Consider the following 16907-nt stretch of genomic DNA (forward strand, 5'->3'; position numbering starts at 1 on the left):
GAAGACACGCCCTTCGTTAACATCATCAGTCACAGCTGCAGCCAATTGACTGATGATTTAATAAACCAGCCTGTTGGTTTATTAACCAGCCACAAACATTGCAGCAATGGTTAGGCCAGTGTTTGCTTGACCAGACAGCTGGGTACCATCACCTGACCAAGTTGACACATGAAACTAACTATCACACTAGGTCTCCTTATCTTCCACATTCCCTGTACCTGATTGTTTTAGTTTACGTACAATGGGTTGACTTAACAATAGGAATTATTGACTTATGGTCTCAGAGGCTAGAAGGCTTGCTTCCTTCCCGGGTCATTATCTTCTATCTTTGGGGTTCCTTGGCTATTCCATCACCAGACGTGGCAGCATCTTCTCCTTTATTCTCTGGGTTCTATTGACTTCCAGCTTCTGGCTGCTCCCCGTGGCCTCTTTTTACTATGTCTGAATTTCCTCTGCCTATGGGAGTTCAGCTATCTTGGATAAAGACCCACCCTCCTTCAGTTTGGCACACCTTAACTAATAATACCTTCAAAGGTTCTGTTTAAAAGGAGGTTCACACCCACAGGACAAAGGGTTGGGACATGTACGTGCCTTTTGTAGGGAATGTGATTCGATCCCCTACACCATAAAAGGGTCTTCCCAAATGAGTGCATGTTACACACATGCATGTACACACTCAGACATACATACACACGCACACACCCATACTGCCTTGCTCACACATCCTTACCTCACTTTCAGAGATGTCCTTGGTCTTGTTGAGAAAAGCAGACTGCTGTTTGTGCTACGTGCAGACCATCATCCCCTCTTTTCTGAATTCTGCGTGGCTTACCACCATGAATTAATGAATCACCCATGGGGAAGCCCAAATCAGCCTCCTGCCTCTTTGCTTGCATCTCCTATTTCTCTGACTTTGGGGGTCTTGGGTGCCATGGTCCCAGGTGGAAACCTTAGCCCCTTGGAGCTCATCTGTCTATTGCTTCCTGTCCTTGGTATGAGTTCAACTGCAGTGAATGTGCAGGTGTTCAGTGGCTGCTTGGCCTGTTGGGTGAAGGCCAGAAAAAGATACCCCTGCCTTCCAGGTGCTGTCACATAGAATTGTGTGCAGGAAGGAACAGACACTCTCGACTACTATTCTCCCTCCCTGTCTACACATGGGCTTCTGTGGGCAAAGGCCACGTTAGTCCATCCGTGAATTCCAAAAGGCTGGACACATGGAAAGTAGTCAGTGGACATTTTTGGAGAGGCAGGAGAATAATGACAAAGGAACACAGAAGCTAAGCAAACCGGCTTGTCTCATACAAAAGAAATTTCTGTTTACTGCTCTCCTTCCTTTGATTTCTTCTACATTGGGGGAACAGCCTTTAATTTAAAGTCACACACGTATGTATGACATGCTCATTATAGATGTGAGTTCAGTTCATTACGGAAATATATGACAGAGGCATAGCTACACTTAGCCTACCCAAGTACCCTGTTGGCATTAAGTTCTGGGCAATTCAGCCTAAACCATTAGGTCTCTTTTTAAAAAGCAAAAGTTTTCTCTTTTTTCTTTTCCTCAAGTATCAATGAATTGTAAATTAGGCTTCAGAGACAATTCCTTATGTACTGCAGGTTATCTGATGCATCAGCCATCTCTAATAGCGCTCCCGCCGCAGGATATTGCAGGAGCAAAGCAATCTGCAGGTCTGAATAACAAGTGCTTTTCTCCGAAGGCGCCCTCCTGGCTCCCCAGGTAACTGAACTGTGTGCAGATCAGCTCTTTAGCATTCTCCAGCCAACAGGGGCAGACCCCTGAGCCTGGTCACCATTTCCAGGCACCACTGCCAGCCTGCAGCCAGACACTCCTGCTGCTTCGCCGCAGTTGGCTGTCCCCGGGAAGCCCACATCGTCATCTGTTTCTGGGCTTCCTATATAGCCAGAATACAGGCTTGGGCCCTCTGTCGTCTCACTCTGACCCCTCTAACTTCATCTCCTCCCATGGTCTTTGGAGTGCATGTAAGGTGCATGCCTTAGTGTCTATAAAGCGCTTAAGGCAGAGGTTGGGGGGGGTCCCGGAATGTGGAGCAGATGGACAGGTGCACCTTGGGGCAGACACGTTATAGCCTGAGCACATGGAGAGCACATCCCCAATCACATCCGGGCAGTGTGCATCTGTAGCTTCTTGGCAGCATAATTGGATGCAATATGGGATGGTCTCGATGTGGTGATAGTCGTCTATCTTTGTTCTGCTCACATGAGCACTTGAAAATTGGTTTTTGTCCCATTTGCACACTGCAGGTATATTCTGGTCTTGAATAATTTGTTGAAAAGCGGTAACTGATGTCTTTTCTTGAAAGCGGAATTCTTTTCTTCCCTTCTCTGTTTTCCCAATCTGCTAACTTCATCTTCTGAGCCCTTGCTCTGCCCATCCCTGAAGGTTTAGGGTTATCAGGCTAAGTAAACATACCTGTAAACACTGGGGACCTCCCAGGACAATAGGGTGGAAGAGGCAAAATAACTCAGGGAGCACTTTTGCAGTTTTTATACAATTTCTCTCAGATTAGCAAAGTGGCAAGACATCAGTATCTCTATTTTCATTTCATTACTTAAGAAAAGAGATAAAGAATTTCATCCAGCGGGCTAACAAGCAACCAGAATTCACTGCCCCAGAGCTTTTGTTCTGAAAGTATCTGCCATGTATTTAAGCTCCAGTAGGACAATGGCTTGTGGCTTCAGCAACACCCACATTTCTCTGAGACCAGGTTTCCAGTGATAAGGTGGAACAGTTCTGGAAGCTTCTCCGGCATAAAATACAACCAAAGAAACTCCCTCACAGCTGGCCAGAAGATACATTGCTTTTTTATGCCTGAATGATGAGTTTTTATACCTCAGGATCGAGGAATATGTGTTTGGGTAACAATATTGAAAATGTCGAGGGTTCTGCTGGGGTACAGATGAGGCAGGGCCAACAATGAGTATAGAGAATGGGGACAAATTGACTGCCTGGGGATTTCACTGGATTACTTGCTACGAGTTTCCAAAAAGAAGCACCTTCTGAAATGGAAAAACTGACAGAGACCAGTGCCATGTCACAGTGATACTGCCTATGGAAGAGAACATGAAAAACAAGGGGAAAACGGATATTTGAAAACTGACATTGTTTGGGTTTACATCTATTAGCTCCCGACCATCTACTTTGAAACAGAAACAGAAACTTTTTCACTAAAACTTCAAGATGGACAGAGAATTCTTTGTTCTAGAAAAACATAGTACCCACATCATCCCACCAAAGAGATTATTTCCTGTGGACCAGAGATTATGAAATCAACAGTAAATTTGTAGAGTTTTAATCCGTTCAGCTGTTTAGATCACAAACATCACATACTTAGCATTTAAATGATGTTCAGAAAAGAATCAGGCAGGTCACATATTTGTTCCTCTATATTCTTCAAAGTCTTGTACTCTTTTTAGCAATTTCTTATGAAAATCAAAGGAAGAGAGAACACTATAAAAGGTGAAGATAATTTGTCTCAGGAAGGCCAGTGCCTTTTTAAAACGTTTTACTTTCAAATAACTTTAAACTTACAGGACTGTGCAAAAAATACAAAACCCACACAGGGAACTCCAACATATCCCCACCCAGGTATCCAGATCCACCAACTTTTAACAGCTTGCCCCATTTGCCATATCCTTCTATCTGTCCATCTATCTATCCATTCATCTATCTGTCTGTCTATGTATCTATTTTCTAAACACTTGAGTAGATTGTATACATCATGCTCCTTGAACACATAATACTTCCATGTCCATCTCCTAAGAACAAGGATATTCACTTATGTAACCTCCGTAAGTACAGTTATCAAGTTCAAGAATTTAACATTGATATAAAGCTTAGAGTCTCTATTCCATTTTTTTCATATGTGCCAATAATGTCCTTTTGGGCCTTTTCTCCTCCACTATTAGATCCAGTCCAGGATCATGTGTTGCATTTAATTGTCATTATCTCTTTAGTTGCTCTTTTTTTTTTTTTAATTGTGGAAACATATATACACCTTAGCTTTCCCATCCTAGTGACTGCCAAGCATTCCACTTGGCCTGTACCTTTTTGAAGTTCTTCTTTCTTGTTTCCTTAACCTCAAGAGCGATTTACCTCCCCAAAGAGGTTAGTGGGGCAAGTGTGCCTCTCAAGCTACCTCAGAAGAGTTCAGCCCAGATTAGGGTTTCTGAAATGAAAACCCCTTGTCTTCCTAATACCGGTATGGACAATAAAGGATGAGGTGAAATAAGAAGTAGAGCATCTGGAGCTCCTGTGAGCTATTCCTGTCCTAATAATAGAGGTGCAGACTCAAAATAAAGTAGCACAGTGACAACAACCACAGTGAACAGTTGGTCAGTGGACATCCTTAGAAGTCGGGTCATATACTGGGTCTTTAGATCCTCATAGTGACTCTAGGAAATAGACACTGCTGTTGTCCTATTTTCCAGGTAAAAAAACTAAAGCTTAAAGAGGCTAAGAAATTTGCCCTAGGTCATGCAGCTAGAAAATATCAGACCCAGCACCAGAACTCCAGAACCCACTCTGCTAACCGCCATGTTCTTTGCCTTCTAAGAAACCATGTTCTAGAGTCTCCTAATTGGATAATGTTAGGACTTGGAATAATTTTGATGGCCATATGATCTAGGATCCTCTTTTGCAAATAAGGAAACCCAGGAACTTTAGAATGGTTTTGTGCCTGGCAACAGAGACCAGTCCTCTTTCCATCACACCACACCACACCACTTCATCACTCAATGTCAATTTTTAAGAGAGGTTAGACAAATCTTCTTTATCAGTAGTCCTTAAAAATAAATGTCATCCCTCTATCTAGAAGAACGTCAGTATCGTTAGACGCCTTGACACATGTACATGTGCAATTAGCCATACCTGGTCTCTGGTTTCCCCAGGCCCAACACATTTACAAGAACATTCCAGCATTCAGTTTGCACTCTGCACTTAGTGACCCATCCTAGTAGGGCAGTTGGCTCAGCTGCAGAGCCCCAACGTGGTTCCAATGATTACATGCTTGCACAAAGGACTTTGAGCCCTTAAAAATGCTGGTTCTGCACCACCTCTTCTCACCTACACACCTTCCATCACAACACCACTGCTGTTACTTTAAAGCCAAAGAAGTCAGCCAGGACAGTGTTGGAAGCAGTGGAAGATGATGAAATGGGACCATCTCTTGTGGCTGTTGAGCAGCTCGCATCTTTCCAGGCGCTGACCCAGCAGGGGCTCTGGCCCACTCAGCCTTCCCTGGAAATTCCATCATTTGCTTCCATAGCTCTTTGCTGACTTCCTCCATCTAGAATGCCCACTCCCTCTTACCCATTCTGGAAATAGCACTTGGTCTTTCTTAGTCTTTCCAAAATCATCTGCTTTGTGAAGCTTTTAATGCCTTCCTTTGGAATTAATGTTCCTTCTTCTGTCTTCTAATAACACTTTTCACTCTTTAAGATTTTATTTAACACACACTGATGCAACACTTCCTTGGTGCCAAGCATGTGCTTAAGGCTTTCCAAAAAATAACTGAATTAATCTTCATAACAACTCTATTATTAGCCCCATTTTACAGATGGGGAAAAAATGGAGCCCAGAGAGATTAACTAACTTGCCCAAGGTCACACAGGTAGTAAAAGGGAAATAGGCCCAGGCTTTGAACCCAGACAGGGTGGCTCTAGGGACCATGCTCTTGACCATTGAGCTGGCCCCTCACTCTGCCTTGAATTAGGTTTGTTATTACACATCCGTCTCCACCAGATCACTGTCAGTTTCATGTGCAGTAGAACCCTATCTCACCCTCATTGCATCCCCTGCAATGCATGGACTGTTTTCTGCTTGTTATGCGTTTCGGGGACTGTCTGAGGGATGGGAAGGACAATCTGGACACCAGGGCCCTCAGCTCAGGCACATGCTTTGCCATGTCACAGGCAGGATTTGATCCCTTAAATAATCTCTCCCAGTTTAAGATTACTAATCTCTCCCAGCTTCAGACTACTGGTTTGCAAAATAGGGGTAATAATATTTACATCCCAAAATGTTTGTGGAGTCATTTAGTCAGTTAATATGAAGACTTGAGATCCTTTTAAGGAGCATATGGTCTAGGATCCATTTTTGCAAAAAAGGAAACTGAGGACCTTCAGAATGGTTCTGGGTCTTGCACAAGTCAATAGACATAGCATTTTATAAATAGTAAAAGCCTGCCCATATCTAGACTATTACTCAAGCATCAATCAGCTTAACCCCTGCTACATGGGAACATGTCTATGAGATCAAGTACAGACTTTTATTCTCAGCAGATCCATTGAGATATCACTCTAAGAAATGTCCCCTCTGGAGTGCCTCAGGACATATAGATATATGTATTCCAATAATGTTGTCATTGCTCAAAGGATTTCTGAAACTTAGTCCAGGATAATCTTCAGAGAATGTGACACTTTTTATTGTCTTCAGTGATGGCAAATCTCCCTCCTTTGGCAGGAGGACTTAAATTTTGAAAATGGCTGAGTCAAAGCCAAATCTATTGAAGAAGGGGGGAAACATTATTGTTTGATGAATGTGTTTCTTGAAAGTCTGGCTGCAGTAAGAGTAATGATGCTTTCTGATCCAGTTGGGTGGAGCTCTTCATCCAAATGAGTAAAGAGAGAGAACTCAGAAGACAGATTTCTCGAGTGGTTTGTAAGATGATGCTTAAAATTCCATGAGCGGCATTCACAGTTGATGAAAGCATGTGTTTGGATACGGATATGACCTGGGTGCTTATAAGTATTGAATGTTCATCAAGTAATAGTACTAATCAAGAGATGCTATTGGCGAGCTAGAGAAAACACTAGAAGACTTGTGAGGGGCTTTAGGTACAGGCACTTACAGGCACAAAAGAAAGATTTAGTCACACTGTGATTTTCCCAAACCCAAACTATCCAGGTCTCCAGAAGTTCTCAGTTTAGTGCCAGCTTTGAAACAGTCCTCGAGGGTGTTGCCAAGGGAGCTCCAGGGCCAAATGAAGCCAGTCTGGAAGGAAGGAAGTAGGAGCCCTATTATAAGCCAGGCACCACTTAGGCAAAGCATTTACACACACATGCACACACACACATATATTATTCTATGTAATCTTCACAACCTTCCTAAGAAATCTATGATATTACTCCATATTATGCATGCAAAGACTGAGGCTCAGAGAGTGTGCATCAACTGCTGCAACATCACAGGGTAGCAAGGAACAAAGCAAATGCATGTTCGTTTTATATACCATACTGACCAAAGCAATCCGTGTTTTCAGGATACCATAATGAGTGAATGTCTTCACTGCAGTGAGAGCTCTGTAAAACTTGCTTTTTGGATATAACAGACCTGTTCTCTTAGAAACCTAGCTGGCAGCTGCTCCTGGCTGGGGCTCTGTTTGGTAACTGCGCTTTCATAGCGATGTTTTTGCTCTCGCGATCCAATATATCTCCAGCTGGTCCTGAACACAACTATTAATAGAATTGTGGTCACTATCTTCAGCTGTCCCTTAATAGAAAAAAAAAAAAAAAAAGAGTCTGCTGAACCTCTCAACAAATCAGAACTTTTAATGGTGCCTTTTTCTTTTTCTCCCTTGTACTCCTTTAAAGCTGTCTTTATTCCATCACATGTAAGATTTTCCATCACATTCGGTTTTTCAATCCTTCTTCATCATGGGTCTCCTAGGGAAACAAGCTTTGTCCCCAGGCACAGTGCACATACACAGACTTTTGCACACTGCCCAGGGGCCACTCTGTTGCCCAGTAGACTTGGTGATGCTGGAGGCTCCGCAGAAATGTAGCAGCTGGTGTTAAGGGACAAAAGTGGATGATGGTCAGAGGGTGCTTTCTGTTCCTCCTGTCCCCCTACCCTCCCCCAAAAGTCAAAACAGCTAGACTAGTTTCAAGACTCCCTCCTCAGTGCCTGCTCCTGAGGCTGAACCTCCAGGCAATACCAAAGACTGCGCCTGCATCTTGAGTTGCATCCTCCCAAGAGCACTGAAGTTGAAACCGGAACTTGGAAGTGCAGTTTCTCCATCACCACCGTCCTGCTTCTTAACTTGAGCAAGTCACTAGCCTCCCTGGGCTGCCTTTGCTTCTTCATTTCAGAGCATGAGGAAGAGGAAGGATGGAAGGTGATGGAGGCTGGCCTGGCTCATGCTGGCTCTCTTCTCCCAGGCAAATCATTCACCGCTAAGTGGGACCACATTTCTGAGAATGCAGCAGTTTGCTCTTTCAAACTCAAAGCATGTTTGGCTCTGGACCGGGAAGTAGCAACAGTCTTGAAAATGAGTGTATGGAAACTGATGTTTCTGCGATTCCTTGCAGCTCTGTTTGATCTGGATCTCTCACTCCCACCCCCCACCTCCCCAAAAAAAGAAAAAGAAAAAGTAGGCACTATTTCTTAATTCCTTCCGGACGTTAATCAAACTTCACTGACAGGAGAATGAGCAAACCAGCAGCCTCTCTTAGTCCAGCTAGGTCTCTGGACTAAGGCTTGTGGGGAAAACAAAGAGAGGAAGCACTGGGCTTTCCCTCTTTTTTCACCTATGATTTCCGCTCCACCGTCATAAACCATGCACAATGGTTTCTCCATTCTTCTCCTCCAAAAGACTCAGCTTACCCTTTCCAGGCCTCTGGTGAGCTATTTGCCCTCTGAGCTCCTGGAGTTTCTTGGAGTCCAGATCACAGAATTATCACTTAGAATTCCCATTTTGGGGGGCACTCAAAGTGATCTGGGTGCTGGGCCAACGATGTTATTTCATCATTTCACTTAATCCAGTGGTTCCCAAACTCATCTGCATCATCTTGAGAGCTTCAGAAAATACTGATGCCTCTCTCCTGCCTCCAGAAGTTATGATTTCATTGGCCTGGACTTGGGAATTTGTTAAGGCACCTCTCTCCCCAACAAGTGATTTCCATATGCACACAAATGCGGGAAACACTGATTTAATCTTAGAACATTCAGAGATGGGAGCTCTAATCATTGCCTCTTTCCCAATGTAGAACCTGAAGTGGAACAAGCTTGAGTAACCCACTCAAACTCACATCAGCATTACATGAGAAAGCTGCCATGCTAGCCCACAGCTCCGGTTCCAAAGCCTGTGCGTGAGGTTAAGTTGTGATGTCTAAACCCTTGATGCTCAGAGAGTGGTCCACCATCGGCAAAGCAGCACCATCTGAAAGCTTGTTCAACATGCAAATTCTCAGGCACCATCCTAGGCCCGCTGAATCAGGGTGGATCCAGCCATCTGTGTTGTAATGAGCCCTCCGGGTGATTCTGATGCCCACACACATTGAGAAACACAGTGGTAGAGATTTCAAGATGCCCTAGTGGTAGCAGTAACATGGTCCCAGTCTGGGGGGCTACAGCTCTAACCCCCCAGGGTCCTGTAGCTGAGATGTACATTGAAATCATCTGGGCTGCTGGCTAAAAATGACGCTCCTCAAAGATTTCTATTCAAGAAGTTAGAAATCCTGGCATTACACTGCTCTCTATTGTTTCATGTTTGTGAATTTCGATGCCAGAAACTATAGCCTCTTTGGAGTCAGGGACCATTTCATCTCCACCTGCCGCCCAGCATGGTGATGAGCAGGCAGTGGCATTGGGTATGTGGTTGATTGATGGTCTGATTGAACAAGCACGGGGTGTGGAGGTAATTAGGTGATACTGATCACAGCTCCCCTTTGTGGGGCTGGAGGCTGTTGCCTTATCTGATTACGAGTGTGCAGGAGCACAGCCCCTTTCAGAAGCTGTGCAGGTAGCCCCAGATTGCAGGAGGCAGTGAGCCTGGCACCAGATCAGAGAAGATGAAGCATCTGGCTCTGTGGGTTCCTGGGCTCCAACAGGTGCCTCAAAATCAATGGTTTTAACATCTCTATACTCAGACCTCAGGGGCTAGGAGGCAAGCCCCAGGCTCTTCAGGCATGGAAAGGCTTCATCCCGATAGAAGTTCACATTCTTTTTCCTTTTCTTCTTGTTTGTTTTGTTTTTAAGCAAAATAATGACTTGACACAAGTCCAAGAAGTTAAAAGGTACTAAAAGAAACCCAATTTAGAAAGGTTTTTCCTGGCTGAAAACAGATGTGGCAAACCATCCCAGCATATTCTGGGAAATGAGATGGGGAGGATGGGGTTTGCAATTGTTGATCCACGTCTTAGGGCCCACCCAGCCAGGTGCCTTTATAAGCACTTCTGGAAGGAAGCAGCCAAAATGCCTCCTTTCTGGTAATTACTACCACATCTAAGGCAGCACCGAGTGAGAACGTGCTTCAGAGCTTCTCATTGTTCTCTTCCTTCGCTTTGAGGGAGGCAGGCACCTGTCTGACCCAGGCGCAGCTAAAGTTAGAAACCCCAGGCCCCAGCTTGGCTCCTCCACCGCGGCCGCACCTGCTTCCCGCCGCCGCCGCGCGTGGGCGCTGGGAGCATCCGACCCGCCCGCCGGACCCGGAGCCTCGGGGAGCCCAGGAGGGGCGGGCGGCGGGACTGAGCCCGGGGAGGGCGGAGCTGCAGCAAGGGGGTGTGCTCAGATGGAGCCTAGAGCTGGTGCAAGGGGGTCTGCGCCCCTCTCAGAAGAACAGTCCCAAAAAGAAACTCTAAGCTTTCAATATATTGTGGGTGGGGGGGGGCTTTTGGTATCCCTGATTCCAAGGCATTGAACCACACAACACCCCCCACCACCAATATATTGGAAACTTGGGGGCAGGGAGGGAAAGGAATCTAAAGTAGAATAGACGATCCTGCAATCTTTCAAACTGTCCTACATCAATTACATGCTATAGTAGGTTCTTTTTTATTAAATAAGATACCTCCTAATATTACATAGGTTGTGGGTGTGTGTTCTGCTCTCTTGAAATTTCAGAGCAATTCATGAACCATAATTTAAAATTTGTTTATGTATACTCTATCTGTAGTTTTATATTTATCTACTGATTTCTGCTTACATAATTGAAATCACCAAAAGATTAAAGCAAGTCCCCCAATATAGAGAATCCAATATGTATCTAATCATCTTTGTTCATTAGCATTGTGAAAGTGTAATGTTAGACATTCTACAAATGAAATTATGGTTACCAATTTGACATCTCCACAAATATACATGATGTGCTCAGGTTCACTTTGCAGCTAGGAAAAGGACTGGAGAAATTATAAGTATTGCTTACTCTGAGTTATTTTAGGTCCTGTACAGGTATCCAGCATGTAAATTTCTGAAATAAATAAGCCCTTTATAAAATCACAGATAACTTTCCCATGAGGGAAAAAACAACTCCCAAAGGATACTGTAAATATAATGGGGACATGGAAGTATTAAGTATTCATGGAGCATAATGTATACAACTTACTGTTAAAATGTTTACAAAGTACACAAATACATAGAGAGATGGATAAATAGATAGATGGACAGATAAAATGATATGACGAATGTGACACAATGTTAAAAGTTGGTGGATCTGGGTATCTGGATCAGGGATATGACTGGGTTTTGTATTATTTTTGCAATCACACTTAAGTTTGAAATTATTTCATAATTAAAAGTTTACGAAAAAGAAAACATAATGAGGGCAAAGACTGCCTTTGTCTTATGCTCCTCTGTGTTTCCAACTCCTAAAGTGTCTGTGTGGCTTACGTCTTCGACCTGCACTGAAGTGACTGCCAGAAAATTCCACAAGGAAGCAGCTAAAATAATGACCAGCCAATCAGGCAACACGGGAAACATGAGTGTGCCACAGGTGTCTGGATTTCTGGGAAAGGTCATCACAGCCTTTATTTGTTTTTTTGTAAACTTTTCCAGTCTGGGATTTTCCTTCCTACACTGACCCATCCCTGATCTATATGATGTTCCCCCAGAGATATACATCATAGTCTGTGTGTGGGGGAATCAATCCCAGGTGTTAGAGGGAAGGCAAAAATAAGCAAATCTTTTTACATGCTGACAAGGAATAAGGCTGAGGATGAATATCAAGCAATTTAAGAAGGGTGCCATACTAGCAGAGCAAGAGTGTTTTATCAGAGCATCGAGAAGAGAAAGAGTCCACATCTATGGAGGAAAGACTTTAGAAGGCTGTGGCATTTGAGATAGGCTTTGAAGACTGGGCACCATTTTCAACTGGGAAAATATGGGTGGGAGAAAAACTTTTGAAACAGAAGGAATGGCGTGAGTAGGAGTTTGTAATCATGGGGTATGTTTGGGGATTAGGGCAAATCACTTGTCCTTGAACATAAAATATATGCAGATAGAAAGGGCAGTAGTAAAAGATAAGCTGAAAATGCTATTTGTGGCTAAGTTAAAAAAAAAAAAAAAAAGTCCTTACATGCCAGGCTAAAGAATGTCTATTTAAATTTCATGGGCAGTTATTGAACATAGAAGATTCTTGAGCAGAGGAAGTAAATGCCCTGGGATTGCACTTTGGAAGGGTTTCTCTGGTACCGGTATGTTAGAATGCCTGCATAAGAAGTTATCGGAGCCTGATCTCAGATTACAGCAGAGGGAATAAAAAATTGGAAAGCATATTTGAGAGATGTTTCAAAGACATCTTTTAGACTAGGCAACTGGTTGGGTTTTGGAGAAGAAATTACCAAATTTTGTGCCTGAGTGACGGGGAAAATCATACTGTCCTTAACATAGGAAGTCAGGAAGAGAGAAGTTGACATGGAACGAAGAATTTTCTTTTAGGCATATTGCCTTTGAAATGCTGGGGGACATCAGAGGAAAGAGACCCACAAAAGAAGTTAGAAATGGAGAAACAGGGGCAGAGTTACAGAAGAGGAATTCATCTATTAGGAGAGGCGACTACAGGAGTGGTTGGAATTGGCGGGAATTCAGACTAAAAAGAGGAGACGCAGCCAAGGCAGAATCTTGGGGGATGGCTACAACCTCCTGCCCAGTCTGTGCCCCACTTTTGCTCTATCCCAAACCTTTGTTGATGTCTAGAAAAGCTCCACAACCAGAAAAACCAACTTGCTAGGAAGCACCAAGTCTAACAAAATTCTTCCTCTGGAAAATCCTTAGGTTAGAGGCTTCAAATAATATGGAAAGACTACGTTCATATTTGGTCAAGTTCTGGGTATTGAATTGAACTTAGATTAAAATGAATCTATAGTTTTAACTCGGGAAAATTCCACAACTGAGCCCTTCTTCAGAAAAAAAAAAAAAAAAAAAAAAAAAATCTCTGTAATGTTTAATGCGTTTAATGCTGGCTCTGATTCCCTGCCCGTCCCTGCTCAAAAACTATCAGTCGGTCTCTGAAACTGGAAGTAACTTAAAATTCAGAGGAGCTAAAATATTGCAAACTCTCTTTTATAGTTTATTTTTCCAGGGCATTCCCTGAGTAGAGATAAACAGGAAATGAATGGTTACTGTAACTGGGATAGTTGTAGTTTAAACACAATTTGTTAACTTTCGACCATTTTTCTAGCATTTATCCCTCCTATAACTCAAATTTTGGTTTCTTCTGGGGAGAGAAAAAAAGAACAGGTGATCTAAAAAATATGTTTTTTAGATAGAACAATGCTCTTGAGTATACAGCTTAACTTTTGTTTTTCTCTGCAAATTTTATCCTATAAATCATAGTGACCCACCATTGGGGGAACTCCAAAAAAGAAAAACAACCCTAAATCCTTCATTTCCTTTGTGTTTTCTAAAGGTCAAATGCTGCAAATACTGGCCAGACGACACAGAGATATATAAAGACATTAAAGTTACTCTAATAGAAACAGAACTACTGGCAGAATATGTGATAAGAACATTTGCTGTTGAAAAGGTAAGTTTCATACTCTTTTTGAAAGCCAAGGTCAGATGTTAGTGGCATTGTACTCGCCTCATTAATTTATCTAGGATACTTTATACAGGGTCACAACTGAATGCAGGTAGATTCTATCTACTGATTTCTCAAGATTGCATCTTCCCTCTGATTCCATAAAGCTCAGTTCCATCTTGAAAGCAAATCATTCCTATTTCGTAAGAATCCGTAATTTGCAACTAAACCAAAGAAATAATGTCTTTTTATTTTTCTGGACCTGGTTACTATTGTTTAGCCCATCTGTCTTTCTTTGCTCACAGAGAGTTTGACAAGTTTCCTTCATGTGTGTCCATTTGCGTTACCCATGGAGGAGTTTTATTACTAGTGCTAAGAAACCGGTCCTAACTCTTCTTGGAATCCATCTGCTTCCTTGAGGCTTTTCAAGCCTTTTGGTGTAATATGGACTGATGGATTTTCCAGGTAAAAGTGACCTACCTGGAAACACAAACGAGGACTGGCCATTACATATGGGATGTTTTTGCACGAGCCGGTGCATTCGGTCACACCCGCGCCCATCCTGAGATGTCAGCCTTCGGTATGGCTGATGTTGAGTGGGTGAATGCTGTGCCTTGGCTCAACTCTGCCTCATCCCATGTGCCTGAGTGGGCCTTCTTCCCTGAGTGCTTTGTAGGGCATAACAGGGAATTTCCTTATCCCCCCTCTTTCTGCTGACACAGGGAGGGGCCGGAAGTGACGCAAACTGCAGTCCACCCAGAGAAGTGTCACAGGTAGGCTGTGGAGAAACCAGAAGCAATGTGGCTGAGAAACTCTCTGTCTTCCGATCCTTACCTTTCCTTCGGTGAAGGGTGACACAGCATTTTGTCTCTGGGGTCTGCAGACTTTTCTATCAAGAGCTGATTCAGCATAACTGCATGCCGCACATCTGCACTGGGGGGACAGAGCCATTTTGTCATGAATTTGGTCAATGGAAGCTGCAGCTCCTTGACCGGTAGCAGGTCTCCTTGGAGTGGACTGCTGGTCAGTTAGCTCTTGACCTACCCCCCTACTTTTTATTCTCATTGCATCTAAATGCACTATTGGGATTAATGAGACCAGTTTTTGCAATCAAGGAAATTGCAGCATCTGCTTATTGGGTAATTTGTCCTGATAATTTTTGAACTACTTCTCCCCATTTGCAAATCCATATTTGTCATGGAATCACAAGTCTGAAAAGACTAGTTTATTTTAATCTGTTTCTCATACTATTTAGCATTTTTTTTCCTTGGCCTGTCTTTTTTAATAAGCAGGCAGGAGGCTTGGAGACTTCAAAGGTGGAGTTCTGGTTGACTCGATTCTTCGAGTTCTGAACAGCACACTTTGATGTCAGGTTTTTGTTTTTTTTTTCCTTCTTAGGCAGGATTGGGGAGAAAACACATGGAGGATTTTTGTATGGCTCTTGGCAAGAGCACTTATGAATAACTGCATTAAAACAGCGATAAAGGACCAATTTTTTTCTTTAAAAAAAAAAAAACTCATCCAAAAGCCATCACTTAAATACAGTTATTTGAATAATAGTCAGCTCCCCAATAAGCTGAAAATGCATCTCTGCGCTAAAGGAAGGATTTGTTTGTTTCTTTGCTCTTTTTCTAACGTCGTATTGTACTCTCCTACATCCCCAGCTGCACAGAAACGTTTCTGAAATACCCAGTTATTTTAGTCATTAGACAACCAATGAAGAGGTGATGGAAGGAAGGGGTGCTTGTTAATGCATTTGGAGAAATCAAAATGACAAGTTAGTGATTTTCCAACTGGGCAATTGGAATCTTTGAGGAAAACAAATCATTAGTACTTTTGTGGAGCGCTTCTCCTAGGTTTTAAGCTTTCTCATTAGAAGGGAAAGGAAAAAAATAGTCAAGCATGTGCTTTTGAGATTCCTGCAATTCTGATTCTATTTTGAAAGTGTGTGCAGCAGGGGACCTAAAGGGGAAGAAATGGGTTGTGCTTAACTCCACACAAGGAACAGAAGCACTACAGTTTAAGAAACAATGAATTCCTGTTTTGCATCTGATTGTCATCTTTCCTTTCCCACATATCTGATGACTCAAAGCTCAACAAATTCTAAATAACACATCGTGCCTGTTGTATCAGGAGGAAGAAGGTGATGTGGGCTGCCTGTTAGTCCCTCCCCAGCTCTACCTGCTAGAAAGGAAGGTGACGTGGCCCCTGAGTTCTCTCTCCCAGTAAGTGCCTGGCACTCAGAAGAGGCAGTGGGATATGATCCTCGCATCTAGAGCTTGCATCTAATGATTTGTTCGCTCCACAGGTATTCCCTGAGCACCCGCTTTATGCTAGATGCTGCTTGGGTTCTCCCGTCCCACCATAATACTTGGGAAAATTAAGCAAATATCACTTTTTTATGTAGCATTAATCCTTGCTGTGATGAAAAATAAGGGACAAATATCACCAATATCGAATTGAGAAGTACTGAGTTGTGATCACTGATCACATCTGTGATGTTCTTCCCCAAATATATCACAGAACAGCAAAAGGAGAAACTGCTGTGTTAATGAAAAAGATTGAGCATTGGATCAGGGGCCATTTCCTCTGCTAGTCTTGTCAACAGTGAACATAGTAAAACGCAAAGGTCTATTTGGGGAAAAAGTTTTCTGGATCCCCCAAAATGGCCATTTGGCTTGCTCAGAAAATGAGTCTGAGGGAGATTCTTTAGGAGAACATCTCATGAAGGATGGAGCCCTTAGGGGAGGCTGGAGCTGAGACCTGGCAAAGCTAGAAAAGGACGTGTTCAAAATATCAAACCAACCAAACCAATATATGGGAGAAAGAAATGTCCTTTTGTCCCCTTTGAAATAAACAAATGTTTATCACAGGTAAGCTTTCTGGGATATTTATCACCAAATTGGGGTGACTGCTGGCCCAGTCATGATGCACAAAAGCCAGGGGGACAGAGAATGGTGAGGGAGCTGGGGAAGACGGTAGTAAAGGCACAACTGTGTGTCTTCTAATGGAGACTTCTGGAATGCCCAAATGTTACCATGGTTTCATTGATAGCAAATTTAGGCTCCTAACCAGCGAGTAATACTATTCTGGAATCGCAGAGAATATTTAGCAGATGAAAGTATTGGTTTTAAT

The 16907-nt window shown here is 43.0% G+C and overlaps 1 protein-coding gene across 5 annotated transcripts in view; it reads left to right on the forward strand.

The window, feature by feature from the left end:
- The window catches only part of PTPRM (protein tyrosine phosphatase receptor type M), a 792402-nt gene that overhangs the window by 744299 nt on the left and 31196 nt on the right, over positions 1-16907 (forward strand). For all 5 annotated transcript variants that reach the window (XM_037806216.1, XM_037806217.1, XM_037806218.1 and 2 more), the window contains one exon: positions 13662-13778. In XM_037806216.1, coding sequence (XP_037662144.1) covers positions 13662-13778 — 117 coding nt within the window. The remainder of the gene's footprint in view (positions 1-13661; positions 13779-16907) is intronic.

Source organism: Choloepus didactylus, chromosome 16, assembly GCF_015220235.1.
Source record: "Choloepus didactylus isolate mChoDid1 chromosome 16, mChoDid1.pri, whole genome shotgun sequence".
NCBI classification, from domain to species: Eukaryota; Metazoa; Chordata; class Mammalia; order Pilosa; family Megalonychidae; genus Choloepus; species Choloepus didactylus.